This window comes from Protomyctophum parallelum (assembly GCF_964188405.1).
Source record: "Protomyctophum parallelum genome assembly, chromosome: 19".
In the NCBI taxonomy this organism is placed as follows: Eukaryota; Metazoa; Chordata; class Actinopteri; order Myctophiformes; family Myctophidae; genus Protomyctophum; species Protomyctophum parallelum.
Window position 1 is genome coordinate 36,323,800 of NC_139717.1, and position 22,900 is coordinate 36,346,699.

General features: G+C 43.2%; 1 protein-coding gene across 1 annotated transcript in view; it reads right to left on the reverse strand.

Annotated features, from left to right (window-relative positions):
- Positions 1 to 19,814, reverse strand: part of syne1a (spectrin repeat containing, nuclear envelope 1a) — a gene marked incomplete at its 5' end in the record, with an annotated part of 181,085 nt that extends 161,271 nt beyond the window's left edge. Inside the window, 11 exons of the mRNA XM_083790017.1 lie at positions 65 to 202; positions 938 to 1,045; positions 3,731 to 3,843; positions 4,750 to 4,946; positions 5,154 to 5,329; positions 5,750 to 5,842; positions 6,172 to 6,192; positions 8,459 to 8,542; positions 9,590 to 9,685; positions 16,220 to 16,281; positions 19,667 to 19,814. Of these exons, the coding sequence (XP_083646143.1) occupies positions 65 to 202; positions 938 to 1,045; positions 3,731 to 3,843; positions 4,750 to 4,946; positions 5,154 to 5,329; positions 5,750 to 5,842; positions 6,172 to 6,192; positions 8,459 to 8,542; positions 9,590 to 9,685; positions 16,220 to 16,281; positions 19,667 to 19,814 (1,236 nt within the window). The remainder of the gene's footprint in view (positions 1 to 64; positions 203 to 937; positions 1,046 to 3,730; positions 3,844 to 4,749; positions 4,947 to 5,153; positions 5,330 to 5,749; positions 5,843 to 6,171; positions 6,193 to 8,458; positions 8,543 to 9,589; positions 9,686 to 16,219; positions 16,282 to 19,666) is intronic.
- Positions 19,815 to 22,900: the final 3,086 nt, after the last annotated feature.

Genomic DNA, 22,900 nt, shown 5'->3' on the forward strand with positions numbered 1-22,900 from the left:
ATATTTACGTTGTGCAACACCGACACCGGCGCACAACAAAGTATAACACCAGCATTACTCTCACCCTATTGGAGACTCTTTCCCAGGCCTGTTTGACCAGCGCCTGATCTACAGTCAGCATTCCGTCCCTCTGTGTGGACTGCACTGCTGCTTCCACCTGCTTCCTCTTCATTTCCAGCTGCACACGCAGACTCTTGAAGAGCTAAAGACAGAGAAAAATACACCAATGAAGAAAAAAAAAGGCAGAAGTGGGAAAATCTATAATGATGCACAGCTCGCTATGCCATGCAAAAAGCCATAAAACATTCAAGAAACAGCCTGCACAAATCATACTAAGTGTCAGTTCAATGAAAAGCTCTCCACTAGTCAGCTCTACCGCATCGTATTGCAGACTAATTAGACATTCACTGTCAGAAACTGTTGCTAATTGTTCTTAAATCATCTCCCTTGCTGTGGCTTTACAGTCCCTGACTTCACAGAACAATGTACAAAGGAAATGTGGGATATGATATCCCTCATCATGCTGCCAAACATGGAACATATCCCGAGGCTTGCTGGAATAAACCTGATTGGTGGAAATATGGCAGCGTAATGCCACTGATCAGACTGATTGTTGTCTGCCCAGACGCACATGTTGCATCTTCGTGGTGCTCTCATGTGTCCGATGTGTGTATATGTGCATGTGCGACTGTGCGTGCGTGCGTGGGTGTGCGTGTGTACATGTGCACTGGCTGCACGCATAATTGTGCATGCATGAGATTTTCAGTGCCATGTTAGAACGGATGTGCATTGACTTTGAACTGCTCTTGGAGTTCCTTCTCTCGGGCACACGGAAACACAGACACAAAATACACCCACGCATATACTGTAAATACACAAGCACACAACACCACGGCAATGCACATGCACACGCACGTATGCACGTGCACACACAAACCTGGTATTGCTGACTGAGATTGCCCTCAATCTCCTGGGCTTGTGCTGCGTCTCTCTCCAGCTGGTCAAGCCATATCTTCAGCTCCCTGAGGCTCTTGCGCTGCTCTCTCTGGGAGGCCGGGGGGGGGGGGGGGGGGAGGGGGAGGTTGAGGAGGAGTGGAGGAGAGTGGACAACACAATGAAGACAAAGGGATGGAATACACGAAACAGGAGCAACAGAAAGACAAAGGACAGGAGAAGCAGACAAACAAGGGGATGGAGAGGCAAAGTCATTAGAAAACTCAAAAGTATACAGGACAGGCGGAGAGAGATGTTTGAGGGCCGGCAGATGAAAGGATGGAGGGGGTTTAGAGGTATAAAGAGAGGGCACAGTGTGTATTGTTAAACATGTGTACTATTAATCCACCATAACCCCCCACCGAAACATAATCTCAAACCGACTGCTGCTAAAAGCACTCATTTTTAACAGAGTACCATGTTAAAGACCCCCTGCTACATTCTCATTGGATTTTTAAATAGCCATGACAATAATCCCATCCAGCTCAAAAGCTGATTAGATAGGCTATTAAATTCTAGAGCTATTCAGTTCCAGCTTTCCTTTCTTTTCTTTTTGTATTGATTCTCTTTGGCCCCTTTAGGCAGACCATGCAGCCTCAAATTCTATTCTTTGTTTGGGTTTCAGCCGCGAAGATGGAGTTTCCCATTTCCAATGGGAAGCAAACCAAACCACACTTCCCGGCCTGAACAGTATTATATCTATGCTTCCATTTTCCTTAATATTATAATTTATTTCTTTTGGTCATGTTTCAACAACAAAAGACAAACAAAACAAAACAAAATACAGGCTCTAATTAACATGTGCAAGGGTGAGAGTGAGACAAAAGCATTATTTAAACATACATCTCAGTGGGTTAGTAAGACGAATGTCAGGAGCAAGCTGTCTGACACCAACACCACAACTACAACAACTATAAACAGCAACGGAACATCATAGCCTGACAAAGCGAGAACAATTAGCGTGGCTTCACAGTGTGTCAGAGCTCCTGACACTGCAACCTTAACAAACAACCCACCTCTGTTCACAAGCCTTCCATCAAACACGTTGCACCAATGTGCACTGCTACGCCAGGGGGCCCTCATTGTCATGCTAATGGGGAAATGGGAGCCACAGTTCTTGGTGGTAATGGTAATAAATGGTAATATATCACATCGTATTATACAGGACTCTCTTGTTATCATCACTATTGAAACCCCAAGGCAGTAACGTCACCTCAGGTGAGATAAAGTGACAGCAATAACAAATGGGTTCCTATTCTTCATGAAAATAAACGTTAACCCTGCCCCCACAATGTAAAGTACCAATACTGTAATTCAATAATGTAGCCATAGCAAATAAACCCTGGTGTAATTTATATGGCAAGGGTGCAGGTGTGCAAGGGAGAATTAACATACAGCCCGATTTTCGCTGCGTGCCGTCTCGCACATCGAAAACAGCCAATCTACAAGCCCACCATGCGTTGTGCTGGGACTGGGAGGGACACGTTGTGAGCCTGTAGATCTGACATTTCTGGCGCGCGAAAACACAATGAAGTACAGTATAATGGGGCTTTAATGATATTCAGGTGCAAAGTTTGATGGAAAGCTTGCCCAAGGGACTTTAATTTACTTTACAACCTACCTCCAACATTTCCTCAATATCTCGAGGAGCAAGACCAAACTGTAAGACAGAGGCAGCGACAACAGCCACAGGAGAACAGTCATCACAGAGAGAGACAGACAAGGAAATATGCCTGTAATATACACTCGGTCGTACGATGGTGTCGTGCCGAAAAAATAGCGAATCTACAAGCTCTTATATGGGTTATTTGTGGCACACGCCACCGTCGTACAGCAAAGTATAAATTAGGCTATATACAGCAAGAGCAAAGATGTGCAAAAAGGAAGCAATCAAGAACAGGAAACATACGACCAAACCTGGGCCAACATTTAGACACTGGAACTCATTCCTTATTATTTGTTATTTTATATGTTTATAAAAGTCATGTCATTTAAAATCAGTCACAGAGTTCTAGGGATAATGAATGTAATTATTGTGGCAAACCCCTGCATGTGCACCCCCGGAATATACTGTGTGTGTGTGTGTGTGTGTGTGTGTATATATATATTATATTAATTTGCATATACTGTAGTATTCGACCCAGGACTGGACGCTACACTTTAATATAAACAAAATGTGTTTATATTAAAGTGTAGCGGGAAGGGTAGAGGTGTTATGGGTAAAGTTGGACACACTGAAGATCAAAATGTGATTTGAGACTAATGTGGAGACGAAGACAGGTCATGCACACTAGGTGAACGATGAAGGGATGCTACTGTGAGTAAAAGGAGGAAAGAAAAAAAATGGCATATCTACAATGAAAAATCCTGAGTGTTCATTTGAATTGGAAGGTGTAAAAATTGACCAGTAAGGGTTGTCAAAGATGCAATCCATAACGTTCTTGTTGTACCTGAGATTTGAACCTGGTCATTACCTCATTTAGGATGGCACAACATTTCCCTTTTGAGCATTACATAAAAAAATCTCGAAACACATTCAGCGTAAATGCTCGATCTACAAGCCGAGCTTGTAGATTGGCTATTTTCGCGCCCCAGAACCATGATGCTATAGTGTTCAAGTGGTTAAAATAATGTGTTATTCACACAGAAAGGTTATAGGTTTAAATGAATGAACACAGCTTTAAATCAGGATTTTTGCTCTGTAGAAGGAGAGAGTGTGACATCCACGCCAGGTTACCTCTTCCTCTGTCTGACCCTCTGAGTCGCTGTGATGGCGGTCAGGATAACACTTCAGGAACTGCGCTACGTAGGTCATGATGGATTTCTCATCAGGCTTGTCTACATCTACATCTGAGGAGGCAACCACAGAAATGACATTAGGCACAATAACACTTGCAAATGTTTAAATGTAGGTCGGAGTGCAAGGATATGAATGCTGCCTACACCCGTCCACCAACTGGGGCCAAACAGTGTTTAGACAGGCCATTTGCATGGGCACGTTCAAACCGTTTAAAAAAGATACAATGCATGTACAGTAGGTTGTCTATTTCTTTTTTTCAATTCATCGTATTACAAAGTATGATGTAGTATTATAGGGCTTAAGTGGTTAAAACAACAATTCGGACGTCAACAACAGAGCTCATGTGAACATGTAGTCAGCAGACAAGGAAAGAGCTAAAATCTAAACTCGTGCTATAAGGCTATTTGCATTCCTTTGTCCATTGACATGAAACTAACAGGGCTGTATGATTGACATCTGTTCAGACAGAAAGGGCCAGCCGCCAGGCGGTTATCTATGATCGAACTTGGGCTCTTCAGCTCAAGTTTGGCATGGAGGTTCAGTGGTGCTAACTCGCATGGCATAATGATCATTCATTATCCTGATGTCAAGCTTGATTCGTCAGGGCTCGTTCTGAAGGGCAAGCGTGAAGGGGCACAGATGGCATTTGGCAGTTTGATTCACGAGCGAATTTGATGCTCTGCTAGATATTAACCGCTGTATTTCTGTACTTTTGAAAAGCAATTTCTATATGAATATAAGGTAAGCTGTTGAATATGATTTCATGTGATTCACATTTATTACATATAAATGATTACACAAAAGTGTTCAGTGTGCATTTTTCTTTTACGATTTCTGTGACATTGTATTTTTTATTATTGCCCTTGCTGCCCTTCTAGCCAATAGCATTTCGGGAACGAAGATGGAGGATTTGAATTAGCTGAAAACGGGTCTGTACTTGTGTAAATGTTGATTACCTTCTGGGTCAAGAAGTTGCGGAATGCCCAACTCAGTCTCAGCCAATGAGAAGGCCTCGTGTAGATTCTCTCGGTTAGCTCTCCGCCGTACACACTCCATGTCTACAATGTTAGGTCGGAGGGCAAGGATAACGGCAAAGAATGCTACACCTGTTCGCCAACTGGCACCAAAGTCTCTCACGTCAATACCTAAACGCCTGGAGTGACAGAGGGGACAGAGAGAGAGAACGTCATAGGAATGAGAAAGAGGACATAAGAGCATTATTTTCGAGCGATTATTTTCAGTAGTTAATTTACATTGAATGTAATAATTTAAACTGCTTCTGTTCGAATATGTTCTTTTGTTTCATTTAGCAAGATGTTTGCTGTGCACTGCCAAACTTAAATAATGAGCGAAGACATACTTAGTAGCTGTTTGCTGGACCCATCTGAGCAGAGCTTTCCTGGCCCCTCCCTGTGCAGGTGGTAGGAGCTTCCTATTGACGGGTGGGCTTGAGGTTTCGGTGCTGCTGGCAGAACTGTCCAGTGAGGAAGTGCTGCTGGACGGACCAGTAGTTAAGCTACTGGTCAGCTCCTCAATCTGTTGGACAGGAGAGATCCATAAAAGGTCAGACAGTCACAGCAGTAGTAGTCTGTTCAGGACTCATTGAAGCCTTTGGACATTAAGGTGGAAGGACCTCACGCAACAATGCATCTCCCTTAAAGCCTTTTTACATAAACATTTACTGTGTGTGCATTATAGGCTACTTAAAGAGTGTTTGTCATTTTTAGAGTGGACAGTATTTGCAGTGCTTTACAAAATAAGTTATATTCTATTAATAGTTAATTAATTATGAATGCACACACGTTTACAAATAATGTGTCATGAAAATATCACTCATCTGACATTCAGGTTTTCCAATTTCAGCCTTGGGGAATAACAAAGACTTTTTGGATATCATTTCTAGGATAAAAACTCTAAACCTAAACCCTAAAACCAGTCTAACCAAAGGGGCTTTACCTGAAAATAGAGTATGATGGTCCACATCAACCCAAGTACAATCGACGGTCGTCCGTCCACGATATCTGTAGAATTGATGTTGACTAGCTTGATCTGCATCAAAACACAATATACCAGCATTGGAGCATTTCATATCTGAAACCAAATAACTCCAGATAACGATCAATGCCATTCGGATACAGTGCGTCCACATACAATTCATAATAATCTCATATACAGTATATTAACGCACACCATTTCTCTCAATCTGCTAATTCAATCTTGTACGCAATACGTTTTCACATAATAATGTACAATATGTGGTGCATAATCCTCTGGGTCTGTCTGTACATCTAATCTAAATGTAAAAAACAGGTCACAGACACGCATGGCAGTTATGAATAATATGTCAAATAAGATAGTAACAAGATAGTGATACTAACCGGAGATCCTCTGTACGCAGACTGGAGAAAGGAGACAGACAGACAGACAGACAGACAGACAGACAGACAGACAGACATGTTAGAAATACTGTACTGTGTAGATTTGATTGAAAGGGAATGACTTATTGACTGTGGGATGGTAGATAAGAGTCTGAGGTGAGAGAGGTTGAGAGGTGTGATCTATCCTCTCCACACAGACATGAGGGTTTATACCAGCAGAGAGACATGATGGTTTATACCAGCAGAGAGACATGAGGGTTTATACCAGCAGAGAGACATGAGGGTTTATACCAGCAGAGAGGGACACTTGCTTTAGCAATGTAAACATACATGTTTTCTCGGACGGACGGACAGACAGACAGACAGACAGACAGACAGACAGACACAGGGACATGCAGGGACAGACAGAGAGTCAGAGATAGAGCAACATAAATCAAGAGGCAGGTATAGAGAAACCGAGGGATGAAGAAACAGAGTGGGGACAGAGAAGAGTGGTGCGGGGTTGGATGCTGCCAGACTTGGTTAGATAGAGGATATGTAACCATATCGTCACAGAGAGGAGGATATTGAGGAGCTGAAGTGGCACAACACCACAGGTCATAATAGGTATAAATCGCCACTCCATTATAAGGCGGAGGGCGGCAGATGAGGTTTCCATGGAGAATTGCAGTTGATGAGAATGGCTGCAGTATATGGCTCCATATTAGAACACACAGTGGGTTTACAGTATCATGGCAACCCATCACTGCTATGAGCAGTTGGAATGGTTAATATTAAAGTGTTGTGTACACCGTGTGGAAGTGTGTACACGCACGCACGCACGCACACACGCACACGCACACACACACACACACACACACACACACACACACACACACACACACACACACACACACACACACACACACACACACACACACACACACACACACACACACACACGCTCATCATTATTTCCTGTTATGATAAATATATGAGGTAGACTCAGAGGCACTCACAGGCGTATGGGCCGTACGGCCCACATCTAACGTGGAATGTGAATATGGTCTAGACGTTTTGAATGATTTACACAAAGACCACATTTGCATAAAATGTTTCACACACACACTGACAACTAGTACATACTACATACACATAGACAGACACACGCAGGCACGCAGAGCGCGCACGCCCACACACAGCTGGCGCAGCACGGCAATACACAGTCCCATCGCCGTCTCATCTCCAGACTGCAGATTACCGTTTTAGGATTTACGGTTTTAACCCCTGTCACACTTGAGGAAGTCAAATCAATGTCCCCGCAGACGGCAGCTCGCACTTATGGATTTATTTATGTATATCCAAGGACATGCCGGCAGAAGCTCTGGGGATCTAATACTGATCTCACAAACGGAGGGGGGGGTGTATTTGATACTAGTAGCCAACTGGTTTCGACTGGGTTTGTTTGGACATACAGTACAGTACGTCTGTCAGCGAGGCAGGGAAGGGATCCCACTAGGCTTCTTGGAACATGGCGACAAGGAGAGAGGATGGGACGGAGGAGATGAGACAGACAAAGAATTTAAGAGGAGTGAGGCGTTGCAATGACACAGGGGAGGGAAATAAAGCAAGAATAATTATGATGAGGAACAGTATTTTATTCTACTGAAATGAACTTTTTTCCTGCTTCTTTCAAACAAACAAGTATACATTAAGCAATACGTATAAAGAATCACACCCATGTGAACTGAGCGGCGCAGGCTATGTGTGTGTGTGTGTGTGTGTGTGTGTGTGTGTGTTAGGCTGCTCAACAGTGACACTTTAGGTCACCCAGTGGTATTGCTGCTGTTTTTACGGACATACATTACATACATAGGGACATATGTCCCTGTATATCTCTATGTATATACTGCACATAGAGACACGCACGGGCAGTTATTGGATCGGTGTGCACCGCTCAAAAAGAAATCACTGAGACTAAAATACACACATCACAGGAAAAAAAAATACAGAATGTGTTTTGAGGAGCGGTTTCATTGATCCATCGCAGGATACGTGGATACACAGAGGAGACGGAGCTCTGTGGCGTCAGGGGATGAAGTGAGAATAGCAAAGAAAGAGATTCATTCACAGAGGGGGGTGAAAGCTGGAGGTAGAAAGATGAGAGAGAGAGAGAGGGGTCATGAAGGGTCAGTGAGTGTTTTGTGCCCACAAGGCAGTAGGAGAGAGAGAGAGCAGCGAGACGGGAGAGAGAACTCCAGGCACAGCGGGGAAGGGAAGAGGGGTAAACAGAGGATTGAACTCTTACCTTCCTGCCCTCCAGGAAGTTCAGCGCCGTACCAATGTTGGCGACGCAGTGGATCTTCCGCAGCTTCTTGCCCTGCTCACATGGCTGGAGGAAAACGGGGTAATGACGGGCAGAGAGATGGAGAGCGCAAGGGAGATAAAGAGTTGGAGTGGGAGTGAGAGAACACTGTGGTGCAACACTGTAGGGAAAAACGGAGACTGATCTTGAACAATTCACGCTTCTTTGTTACAGAAGGTAATACTCACTTTAAACCTATAGTAGTGTCCCTATTTTATTTAATTATTTTCAAAATGTCAACAAAAAAAAAAGCAAAATTGGTGACATAATTTAATTAAAAATAGCGATAATAGTTAATAAACAGGAAAAACCAAACAATTCAACTGAATCAGGAATCATAGAAAAATACAGAGAATAGAAACGGAAAATCAAGCAAAACAAACACCTTGAGACACAGATCAAACCAGAGGTGTCCTTGCCCATAAGCAACTGGATCGATCAGACATACATAAGTAGACAGCTGAGAAGACCTTGGGCAATATTTGTCTACAGGGATATGTGTAGTGTGTATGGATCTGTGGGGCTCTGTGTGTGCATGTATGTATGCATACAAGTACACATGTACGTGTGAACCACTATGATCTTTCCTTGTTAATCTTGTTGGGTCTGGTTTATAGTAGTCTCTCTCTCGAGACAGACTGTTGACTCAAATTCAAGGAAAAGAGGCCGCTGTTTTTTCTTCATCATTTGATGGGTTCTCAGATTGGTTTTATAGAAACATTATAATAAAGGCCAAATGCTTATTCCCATGTACAGTAATTGAGACTGTGATCTACGGTTCTTTTCTCCCATAAATATGCTTAGGAAAGCTCAGTGGTGATCTTTACGATATAAACAGACTTTCCAATTGTGATTAATTAAATGATTTTAACTGTGTTTCAGGCCCTATGTTCGTCAATTTGCATTCCACTGTTATATGACCAAAGGGGCCTTGTCAGATCAACAGGATCAAATGAGAGTTAGAACATAATCCTACATGGAAAAGGAGCCTTGCGGGTTTGGAACAGAGCTGGGAACAGGTCTGCAGCCAACATCACGTGCAGTGCAACTGACCATGACGGCCGTGTGTCTCACCAGTTTCTGTCCAGACAGAACCTCCAGTAGAGCCAGAAGCATCACCCCATCTTTGATGTCCTCAAACAGGTCTGCCACCACCATGGGAGGGACACGCTATGTGCGACAAAACCACCAAAAAGGGTATATGAGATCATTTTGTAAAGACATACTTACTTTGACTCCATCCTGGATTTGATTTGTGAATAGAATTACTGAAGAATGCAGTTTAACTTTTACACATTTGTGCAAATAAAACGCATCTTAGCTGGTTAAGAGTATATGTCTGAATACGTATGCTCTATCAAACTGTTACATACGGTATATTTTCTGTTTACCTGCGGCATGCCATAGAGTCAAACAAATCTTTCCTGGAATGCAACAAATAACTGGGATTGCAGGCTTAACAGCTCTCACCACGTGCACACATATGGAACAATCACATTAGTTTCCCTGAAGTCTTAATCTACACCAAAAGTGTGCAATCACTGCAATGCATACAAGCAAAACAGTTGGAGCAGTGTCAAATAATCATTTCAACATGAAACAGGGATAGAAGAAGGCCTGGTATAAATTGTTTATTACTGGCAGATTCAGCCCCAAGTAGAAGCTCACTGAGCTCTAAATGGGGTCTTGAAATCCCCAAATATGCTGATGATTCCAAAATTGACTACCTCCCATGCCCTGACACAGACTTCCAGACTGGTGAAAATCCACATATCTCTGTTTCGCCCTGACGCCACATCAAGGATTTCTCTTTAAAAGTACATTCACATGGGGCAGCTGAGGAGAGCTTTAGAGGGGGAAAGCACTCTGACGAGCGAGCCATTCACAAGGAGATTAACCGCAAAAAGAGTGTGAGGGAGAAAGTGAGAAGAGGGAAGGAAGGGAGACATATGTGCGAGTTAAGTGCATGTGTGTGTGTGTGTGTGTGTGTGTGTGTGTGTGTGTGTGTGTGTGTGTGTGTGTGTGTGCGTGCGTGCGTGCGTGCGTGCGTGCGTGCGTAGACACAGTGAGAGACGAACAGCCCTTGACACCCATCTCCACATGAGAGGGGGATAATTGAGCAGAAAGACTGGCACCGAGAAAAATGATAGAAGGCAGTGGGAGAAGGGACACCAACCTCCCGTCTTTGGAAATTAATTATCAAATGCAGTATAGCTCTCGTCGTTAATTCCTCTTCTCATGTTCTTACATGGCTTTGGATACTCAAATATTCAGACAGCACTTGTGCCCCTATCATAAAGTGGCAGCACAAAAATTTCAGAGGGATAAATTATGACGGTGGCATCCTATTTATTCATTATAATCCCAAACCTAATGAGAAAATTTTAGAACTAATTACAAAATAAGAAAGTAATATCAATTTCCTCTGTTCAGCCATATCAGCTAAAAAAATAAATAAATCAATGGCCTAATGAGCTAATTACAAGTGAGTGTCAGTGTCATAATTGACTGTGAACAGTGTCATAATTGACTGTGAACAGTGAGAGAGTGCCTGTCTGTTGTCTCATGTGCAGACTGACACTGAAGATTCTTACAGAGAGGGTTTGTATGTCATTCATGCACGATGTTAATTGTTTAGGCCCAAACTGCACCAATGATTCGCCATGCAACTCCTTTCAACCAAACGGTTGCAACTTGCGAGTAGTTGCATGTAGTTACATGAAACCATTATTGCATCATGGTGTGGCATGTCCTTAAAACTGTTTTGTTGCAAGGAGTTGCATTGGTGCGGTTGTTTTGGGCCTTAGATGCATATACTTTGCAATTCTAATTTGGGGTTGATTGGATGTTACTTTCATGATATGGCTTTTTTGTTATCATAAATAGGACCCTGCACACATTTTGGAAGCCAATTACAAAACATAACATAGTAGAGTGAGTGAGTGGGGCGGCGGTGGCTCAGGGGTAGAGTGCCTGGATGGTAACCGCAAGGTTGCCAGTTCGAACCCGGGCTCCCCCAGAGTTACTGTCGAAGTGTCCTTGAGCAAGACACTGAACCCCTAATTGCTCCCGATGTGCTAGTTGGTGCCTTGCATGGTTTCCGCTGCCATCGGTGTATGAATGTGTGTGTGAATGGGTGAATGTAATGCACAATCTCTGTAAAGCACCTTGGATAAAGGCGCAATATAAATGCACCATTTACCATTTGAGTGAGTGAGAGGGTGAGAGAGTGAGTGAAGAAGAGTTACTGTTACTAGTAATAGTTGTTGGCCTGTCAAATAAACTCATACCAAACCCTCACACTGGGCAAGAGTCAGACCTATACGCTGTAGAGTTCATTGCTGGAATTTGGTGAAAGTAGCAGGATTTTGGCGGAAGTACTGCTCTAGGAAATGACGTTGACGCTTTACAAATCCGTATACATTCTCTGTGTATGAAACAAGTGTTGTGATTGTCCGGGGGAAATACATCTGACTGATGTTCCGGACCGACACTTCAGGCTATGCAATCTCTGCCTTATATTGTGACCAGGCTTTTCTCTTCGCAGATGAGTAAGGCTGGGACGGAGGCTACCAGACCCTCCATAATTAAGCTCTGACATTCTCAGAAACGATTTCGTCAGAATGTAAACCCACGCCTCTCCAACTGCCATGCAACTTAAAAGCTCTGTACGGGCTGAGCACACGAAATTCACAACATTCTTGCATGATCTTAATGGTTAGGCTAAAGCTACACACAAGCCTGCGGAACAGCACCCTATTGATTGTACACACTTTCTCCACTCCTTTCAGAAAACAAGAAAAAACTCACAAGATGTCAGGACGTTCTGCTCTGTATGTAGGTTATGTCTATAACTGGTGAATTACTCTGGTGAACTCCATACGGTAATGAGAGTCATTAATCTTCTCTGAAAATGACCTGTTCTTATACTTCCTGCCTAATATAAACCTCTGTCAGAGCTCATAAGATGTCTTTTGTTATACCTGTGGAATGGAAACGTAAGGGGGAAGGGAGAGAGGTATAGTGAACGGAAGGAAGCCCGTGTGGGGGTGCAGTGTGGGTATGGGAAAGCCTTCACATTGTGTCTTATCACACCTAGGTAATACTAACGATTAATCACATACCTTTAGGCGATAAATTAAAGACCTCTGATACCAGGAACGGTCTAATCATCTGCACAGCCAAGGGCATGTTCTAGCACTGTGAGAGCTAAGCTAAACCAACTGTTAAAGCTTATACCTGCCCTGGTACCTTCTTAATAACTCTATTTCTCTCTCTCTCTCTCTCTCTCTCTCTCTCTCTCTCTCTCTCTCTCTCTCTCTCTCTCTTTGTCTGTCTTTCTTCTTTGTACCATTTTTGTATTCTGTGTGCCTTTTTAATACCTATAGTAACAAATATGTGCCTATGCAAAGAAATGGCACCAAATATAGCACCGTCTGATCATTTCATAAACCCTGACACTCAAAATGCAAAATTTGACAAACTATGTACATATAAATATCCTGTATAAATTGACAGCATGTGTTCTCTGTTAAGACCTATTCATACTCCAGTTTTAGGTGATAAGGTGACGACAGAAACGGTGGTTAGTAAAAACTAGCCCTGGGCCAGTGCTTACAGCGAGTCTCACTCATTGTAGTAGAAGAAATGACTCTGTCCGATACATTGCTGCAGAATAGACTTTTACCAAGGTCTAGCAGGCTTTGTGTCGGTGAGTAGTAATGTCGTTTTGTTTATTTTCTGGGAATTGTAAACCCTCGCACGCAGTGGGAAAAGCTGCTAGTGAGCAGTGGATGGGTGTCCGGCATGGCTGTAAGCACTGGACCAGGGTTAGTAAAAAACATGACACCGCTGTGTGACGTCATGTTTTTCAGTATGAATACTATGAATAGGCCTTAACTCTTCGATTGTGTGAAGGGAAGTTATCAAATGAGAATTGCATGTACTGTACAGTATATTATGAAATGTATGTTTAATGTTGCATTTTGCGTGAACGCATGAGAAGTTAAGTTGTGTATTTGCAAAATAGCAAAGGTGGGTAGGAACAAGTTACATTTACTCAGTTACATTTACAGTACTTTAGTAACTTTCTGAATAAAGTGTATCTCTGTACTGTACTTGTGTATTCTTTTATCACTAGATACTTAATTTAAGTACCGGTAATTATTTGCATAACTACTTTTACTTCTACTTGAGTCATTATTAATTTAAGTTAAATTTATTTTGACTTGAGTACAGCTTTTGGCTACTCCACCCACCTCTGCTTAATAGTATGGGGTTTTGAGACACTGTTAAGTTAATTGAGTTTCAAGAAATGCATCCATGAAATTGAGGAAAAACTGTAACACTGAGGATCTTGATTTTGACATCCTGACACGTATGATTTGTCTTCCACAGAAAGTTCTAGATTCTGGAATACATGCAGAGTCTTGCAGACCCTTGTTAACATAGATTCTCCATCCTGGATTCTCTGCAGCTTATCCCCTAGCCCCAACATCACAAAGCAGTCCTTGGATTTTGCGAGCCGCCATGGCGACCAAGAGATTTTTGGAAGCAAATATTGGCCAATCAGCGTCGCTACGGCAACGCCAGGTTTCAGGTGAAAGGCTAAGTAAGCTGATGATGACTAAAATTGACAGAACAGCAGCAAATTTAATCATCTATTCAGGCTGAGAGGAGTAAAATAATAATAACAAGGCAGACATACATCTCTCTGCTGAGAGATCTATTGAATCTATTGATTCGGTGAGTGAGTGAGTGAGTGAGTGAGTGAGTGAGTGAGTGAGTGAGTGAGTGAGTCAATCAATCAATCAATCAATCAATCAATAACATTTAAATTAAATTGTCCGATCCTTTACGTAGCCAATTCATGTTTATGTTGCACCACTTGGGCCATGTTGTCTTCCTGTAGGTAACATTAAATAAACTGTCTTTTGAAAGATCATTGCTTGGAATTGCCTGGTATATACTGGTATGTGATAAGACCAAAGGACCAGCAGAGCTTCTTAAACCCTCCTCAGTTCCCCCACTGACTCGATATGTCCCTGCATTTGAAATGTGGAATGCTGGTAGCAAGATCTACAACTGCTAAATATTTATTCAGTTGCATAAAAATGACGTTATAAATAAACAATTGTGTTTACCTTAAATGTTATTGTACATTAAAGGAATTTAATTATTTGGCTACATGCATTTTTCTGCTGTTAAATGTTATTTCCAGGTTTATTCCCTCCAGGGCGCTTTTCAGATGAATTTTCTGCTCCATGTCACCACAGAAGGCCACCACCACTGTCATAATCAAATTGGAAACCTTGAGGGGCGTCTCGGATTGAAATAGCACTTGATTACATTGTGGCCGTGCCACAGTTGCCTTGTCCACTCATTCCTGACACACTACTCAAGCAGTAATGGGTTAAATTGAGGCACCTAATGCAGTATAATACTATAATTACATGCACATGATGGCTCGTGGCACATGGCTACACCAACTGTAATTGTTTAGGCTTATAGCTACAGGTACATTGTTAGCCCCCTGCTTATCAAGAGAGGCAAATGAAGAGCACACATACTCTAAGGCCTCTTTTAGACGGCGACCATCTCCATATAACACGTCAAAGTCCCGTTGCGTTCTCATTTTTTCTTACCCTTTACACGAGAACTGCTGATTTGCCAAAACAGTGCCGCGCAAGCGGCGCAACACTGCTCTGGGCAGCGCCACGGGATGGTATATATTTTATAATACATTAGGCTACATAAACGCTGCTGCCGCGGCTGCCGTCTATCACAAGGCTTTTTATTTACATCATGGTTTTACATTCACCATCGCTGATGAGCAGCACTTTGTAGGGAGGCTTGTTCAGGAACTCCATTATATCATAATGATATGGCTCTGCATCAATGTAATAAACATATGCGCTGTGAGCCAATGTGAGCCATGATGGCATAAGTTTTGCGGATTCACCGTTTTGCCTGTTTATATGGAGACCATAGGAAACGGCGTTCTCAAAGATTTCCACTCTGGGAGGTGGTTTCACTTCGTTGCGTTTTCACCTACTGAGAACACGGTTCTCGTCTAAATGACAGCAGCAAACGATACTTTATTTTGACGTTTTATATGAACACCATCCTCGTGTAAATAGCACCTTAGTGCCTATCCTGATTCCTGAACAATCTAAATGAAAAACGAAAGAAAAATTGTGCCAAACTGAGGTGGAGAAGTTAATATGAAATCATAAAGGTTACAGGAGACTCAAATTAGTTTCTGTACTATAGCTTGCAGGGGAAATACATAGGATGTGTTGATACGGAAACGTGTCCGAGTGATAATTAGAGTAAGACAAAATCCTTGCCACAGGCTATAATAGATAGAATGAATAAAAAACAACAAAAGAAGCTGTGCAGGTAAGTGTGATTTTGGTTGGCACAGTTAGCCTCTCACTCATATTTTCAAAGCAGGTTTTTGGAAAAGGAGCATCAATCATCGTGGCGGGAGGGGAGCATAACGTTTGTAATGTTTGTAACTGGGGATGGCAATGAAGGACCGGGAAGTCATTGTGACCGCGGTGGAAACATGATGAGGTTTGTAAGAGGATGAGGAGGTGCAGATAAGAAGATACGTTATGACTGAGCAGTCAAAAATGAAATACGGATGGGAAAGATTTGAATATGTTGCTGTTAGCGTCGACGGCAGTAGAACTCCCTTACCTTTGCCAAGTGGGAATTGATCCATTTTGTGAACGTCCTTTTCTGTACTGCCTCTTGCTCATCTGTACGTCATCAGAAAGCAAAGTTTTGTGATCATTGACATGCAATAATAACCAAATCAATAATAATAATAATTAAAAAAACATCCATACTTTCACTTACAATTTAAACTGATAATTTAATGCTAATTTAATTTGTGTTTCATAATGGCTGGTGGTGACTCGATCTTTCTGACTTTTGATTATATTATTATTTCTGTCTAACACGTCTAAATAGCCAAACTCTGGCATATACTGAACAATGAGAAGTGATCTGACATTTAGATGGCATTTTCACCAACGTGAAAACCTCTCTTCTCGTCAACTGAAAAGCCAATACCCACTTATGAAAGAATGCCCTCTCCAGCACAGAAAGGGCACAAGGCAGTGGTTCCTTCAATAAGATAAGGACGTCCCTTTGGAGGATTTCACGCTTATAGCAGCAGTTCAAGTACGCAATTTGTTGCTGCATTATTGTTCAGTGTAATATCATGTCACATTACATAGAAAGCACCTCTCCAAGCATGTGCATTTATTCAACTATAGTGATGGGCGGCTCTTGTCGCAGCCTCCGGCGATAACCCCTAAATTACCCGAGACTCAATCAATAGCATAGATATCTATACTGACAATGTCCCCTAAAAGGACACTTTGCTTAAATGAGTCCAGGGACATAAATCAGGTTCTGAGTGGTTCACATGCACATGAACAAACATACACACACAAAGCAGCCATCCAAGCACACATGTGCACACAAACACAGACGTACTCACACACAGACACAAACAAACACACATGCACATGCACACACACTTGTACACATGCACAAGTGACCTGTAATTATCATCTTGAGTTGATGTAAAAAGTGAGAAATTCAGTTTAGCTATTTCTACCCCTAACCCCAACCTAAACCCCAACACCACCCTCCACATCCCTATCCCTAAATCTAAACCCTCATGCCTATAATCCTAACCCTGACCACAATCGGATTTCATTGTAACCATGGAAATGAGCCTTTCCCTCTCAAGGGGCCCTGAAAGATGTTCCCACAAGGTTGATTTTGTCAGGTATTACTATCCTTCTGGGGATTTTGGGTACCCACAAAGATAGTATTACCTAGCCCACACACACACACACGCACGCACGCACGCACACACACACACAGGCCTACGCATGCACACACACAATTTTATTGTTTCTGCCAGCCTTTGAAGCAAACCAATCCATTTACAAAGTAATCCATCCACAGTGCTGGACACCCTCACTTAATGATAGAGCGATAGCCGGTGCAAATCCCACTCATCTCCCGCTGTTATCGCAGCGACCTCTGCAGCCGACAGTATATATGCAGTGTATGTTTTCACCAAACAGAAATCAATAAAAGCCAAATCGAATTTCTCAAACAACTTCCATCACTCCTCCTGGCGTTCCGTCGTTACAGCAGTGCATCATGCCGGTTGGAGCATGTTGTAACTGCGACTCCTACAACGGCTACATCTGTGATCCTGTTCCCAACCTGTCCCATAAACACAGTGGTCCTATGCCATGCCAGGAACAAAACACACACACACACACACACACACACACACACACACACACACACACACACACACACACACTTCCTGCCCTGCCAAAAGCTGTCATCACGTATTGTAGCCGGCACACGTGACAGTGTTTTGTATTTTCCCCCATGCCGCCAGGCTGCGGCACAGAGCAATATCCTTGAGATAAGCATGTTATCAACGAGGAGGCCACACGACCGTCCCACTCCCTTAATGAAACACGCTGACTATTTGATTACACAAGTCGGTTAGTGTGTCACAGATTGCTATGGGCAGACCTGAGTGGTCAGGGGTGTGAGTGGTGTGCGTGAGTGGTGTGTGTGTGTGTGTGTGTTGGGTTGGTACTGTAGCTGTGATGAATGGTGGCAGTGTGTGTGTGCGTTCATACATAATGCAGACACATATTCACATACAGTCATACGTGCCACCGAGCACGTCCCCCATTTTATGAATTAATCGTTTGATTGGGTCAGAGAATAATCAAATATTGATGGGGGGAAATATTGGAGGAGAATGAGACAGATTTGGCCCGTGTGTGTGTGTGTGTGTGTGTGTGTGTGTGTGTGTGTGTGTGTGTGTGTGTGTGTGTGCGTGTGTGCGAGAACATGTCTGTATGTGTGTAGTGCCAGCTTTCAATCTCATGGACGAGGTGACTTTCAAGTGCACTTGCACGCTCTCTCTTTCTCTCTCTCTCTCTCTTACACACACATACACATGCGCACACGCACACTCTCACACACGCATTCACGCACCAACTCCCACTTTCGATAACACAAATCACCTTCCTCAGCAGTCCAAGCCTCAAAGCAGCATTTTAACACTGACTGATGACGGTGACTATACCTCTGTTAGAGGTAGTCACCGTCATCAGTCTCATCCAGAAACGGTAAGCACACTAACCCCTTAGTGTGCAGACCACCTGAATGAATTATAACCACAATCACTGTTGCCCTTTGCTGCATCTGCTGACTGCACATAGGGAAATATGTAATGCAAATTGAACTCCAAAAGTGTAAAAATAGTGTATTTAGGCTGTGTATCTGGTATAACTGGGGCAGTGACAGACACCACATGTAGGCGGACAGCATTAGGTTTGATTTCACAGAACCAACTACTAAGAATCTCGACTGCAGCTACCCAGGCTGTTATCTATAGTACAGTGTTTCAACATCTTTGTCTGTCTGTTTCTACTAAAACGGCAAGGTTTTTTTTATTTTATGCAAAACACACATTTCACAGAAAACCAGACCACAGTGTATAATTAACTCTAATATGATCTAATTTAACAGACAGTGCAACAGATAGACAAACAGATGGTCGGTCAGGCGAACAGTGTGAAATACGGATGATGATACAGACGGGGCTGACAGCACAGCCAAGACAAGACAGATAAGGAATCAAATACTGGGGCAGACAGTCTTCCTATTGTGCCGAGACACACATGCAGAGCGCTGGGGCTTGTCTGCGGAATCACCTGCTGTGGAGCGCAGCACGGAGCGACCTCCATATGCCCCCCCACCCCCTCCAAGGTGGACACCAGTCACACCACGCCCCTCCCTCGCATCCTTCTTTCCTACAACTCCTAACTTAACACACACACACACACACACACACACAATCACACCTTGCTCCCTAAGGAGATGTCCTGCACGGTGAGCTAAATAGTGGAGGGGAGAAGAAATGTAATGCCGCAAAAGGAACACACGCCCATGCACGCAAACGTGCATGCACATGTGCACACACGTACACACGCACGCACACACAGGCATGTATACAGCACATACTGCAGTGCCATGCCAACACACACACACACACACACACACACACACATGTACTGCCCCACTTACCACGGAGGTAGCGATAACACCCAGGCACTAGGTTGAGGGACGTGTTCTTCTTTTTCGGGGAAGCTTCGCCCCCTGAGCGCCGAGCCATCCTGTAACCCACACTGCACCTGGACCCCCCCCTGTCTTCATGGGGGCGTTGGGAGTACATCCACGCCAAGAGGGTACACTTGCCCTTGTCCTTGCCCTTGCTGCCTCTCCCTTTTTTTTGGGGAGGGGTGGGGGCGGCGGGGGGTCTTTAAAGCGCTCCTCCCCAGCAGGCTGAATCTCTTGAGACAGCAGTGAAACTATATTGCTCCCTGCCAAAAGCAGCGAGAAAGGAAGGAGCCGGCAAGGAAGGATCCAAGCTCACCTCCTCCTCTCCTGTCCTCTCTCCTCCTCCCGGTATTCAGTGTCTTCCAGGTCCCGCTGCATGCATGCCCTCTGTCCTGTCCTGCAGTTAACGTACTGTAACGCACTGGGAGTCTGGCTCAGTTAACGTAACACTCTGGGAGTCTGGCTCATGCTCCTGCCTCCTATAAGCAGCTTGACAGTGTGGTGGGAGTGTACACCAAGAGTGATGCAAAGAGTGTGTGTGTGTGTGTGTGTGAGTAAGTGAGTGAGTGAGTGTGAGAGTGCGGCATGCAGCGCAGTGCCGGCTTCTCTCTCTCAGCATCAATCTCTGTGTCTCTCTCTCTCTCTCCCTCTGTCTATCTTTTGCTCAGTTTCCCTCTCTCTCTCTCTCTCCATAGACTGCAGGAACGATCCACTTCCCTCCACCACGGCCAGCCAATCGGACTGCGTGGGAATGAATGATGTCACAGCAGCACTGTCCTGTTGAGGGGAGGGTGGGGCTGGGGGGGGGGGGAAAGTGTGTGTGTGTGTGTGTGTGTGTGTGTGTGTGTGTGTGTGTGTGTGTTGAGGGATTGGGAAGGACTGACGATTTGGGACATTGAGCACTTTATGAGGAGACTGTCTGTGAGCTCTACAGGAACAGCATCACAGCATTGCACACACACACACACACACACACACACACACACACACACACACACACACACACACACACACACACACTCTCTCTCTTTCTATCGGGCACAGTCAGGATAAACGTGCAGGAATTCCCTATGAGCTGCAGGCTTTCGAAAGTCCTTGCACTGCAACGCCCCCCCCCCCCCCCACACACACACCCACCCACACAACCACACACCTCTCTCTCTGACACCCCCTCTCTCTTTCACTCTTGTTCTCTCTCACACACAAACACACACTTTCCTCCCCACAGATACCGTGCAGTGCTCAGAGGCTTGTTCAAAGCCTGTAGGGGAGCAGGCCGGCTATCGCTGGCACTAGTCCTGTCTGATCTGCTACTGTACTCTCCTCTAAGGACCCTTCTTTCATCGTTTGCTTTCCCTGACCAAGAGGGAGGGAGGGGGGGATGGGGGGTGTAAAGACGGGCTACAGAACACAATAGAATATAATACAGGTAAGATATTTTCCTGGAGAAAAGTCACTTAAACCATTCTTTCTTTTCTAAATCTTTTTATTGTAATTTCAATAATATAAATCTCTCTTGAATTGGAAACAAGCACAGGTTCCCACTCACACTACACTTATGAAAGATGTTATGCACTACTTGCAATTGGAAAAGATAAAGTTTGAATTGAGAGGGAGTGAAGATAGATTTTACCAGACATGGCAACCCTTCATTGACCATTTCAATAGGTGCACGCTAACCCCTCCTACACAATAGATAACATATTAGAAAATTGGAAAGAAAAGTAAAGGAAAAAAAAGGAACTGAGGATTTTATTTTATTTTATTTATTCTCATTTAAAAAGAAATGTCTGTAATTCTGTTAATTTACAACAACGTGTTGGGAAAGTTTTGAGAGCAAGAGTGTCTGTCCTGTGGTCTTTGTTTTGTTTGTCTGTTCACATTTGTCGTTGTTTAACTGTTTTTTTGTTTTTTCGTTTTTATCACATTTATATATATTTTTTATTATGTATTGTATGTGGAATTTACATTACCTGTCTTTATCTTTCATTTTATAACTGAATAACTCATTATTATTGTCAAAGATTGTCATATAAGTTGTCATATACAAAAAATGCCTAATAAAAACAGTATTAAAAATATATATATATATAAATCTCAGAGATCATAGGGCAGACATAATGAAAAGACTGTTATTGCGCAAAACATGCGCAAAACATGAAAAAACTTTTTCTCCCCTTCAAGTCCCAATTTAGTAAAGCCAATTCCCAATTCCCCAGCCTCTACCAGTCAAACCACTTTCAATCTGGCATCCCTATTATAATTTTGAAGATGACATTATTGACATGAATTGCCAAAAATATAGCATAAATAGCAGATCTATAAGTTAATGACACATCGCCATAAACATTTTCTTGTGTGAAAAGTTTAAAGCTCTATATTGTGATAATAATTGCTATAGAGTGTTTGTTCAGTAACAGAGCTGGGCTGCAAAGATGGGGAGAACTATCTTACTTACTTTAACCTTTCTGAAAAACCCATGTTTCTATCAGTGGTTCTCAAACATTTTCATGTCAAGGACCCCAAAAACTATAATATGCCGCCGACCACCATCTGAAAATGTGTTGTTCCAGGGACCCCCCCAGAAGCAAATATACGAGTTAAAAATGTTCGCTATGAAAGAATGTGTTCAAAAAATGTCACGATTTTTCAAAAATAGCAGATCTACAAGCTTGTAGCGCGGCACTCTGTCATGGTCTGCATACCATATCTCCCTGTCAGCCACTCCCACTCTCCATTCCTACCCTCAGTCATTGTCACACACCTGTTCCCACTCCATCCCCAGCCCAGCAGTGCCATGCCCCTTTTCACACCTGAGAACATTTCCCCAATCAACCCACCGCCTATAAAGACTGGACTCATTACACACACAAACTGTGGGAACATAATCCTTTGTCCGGTGCTCAACCTTTCCTGGATGTTTCCTATGATTCGCCTGTACCTGGATTTTCGTGTGCTGTAAGGTTTTTGCATTTTCTGGACTTGTTGTGTTTTGCCTTGTTTTGCCTTTTTGGATTTTTGCCTTTTACTTTTGAAGAGTTTGGCCAAAGGGCTTTCCTGAGTTTGCTTGTACTGGCTGCCTTGTGTTGTAGCTAACCTGCTTTATTAATAAACCAGTGTTTGAAACTACTCTGCTCTGCATTTGGGTTCTAAATACAAAAAATATCTAAAAACATATTACCCACATTAAACCCCCAGGAA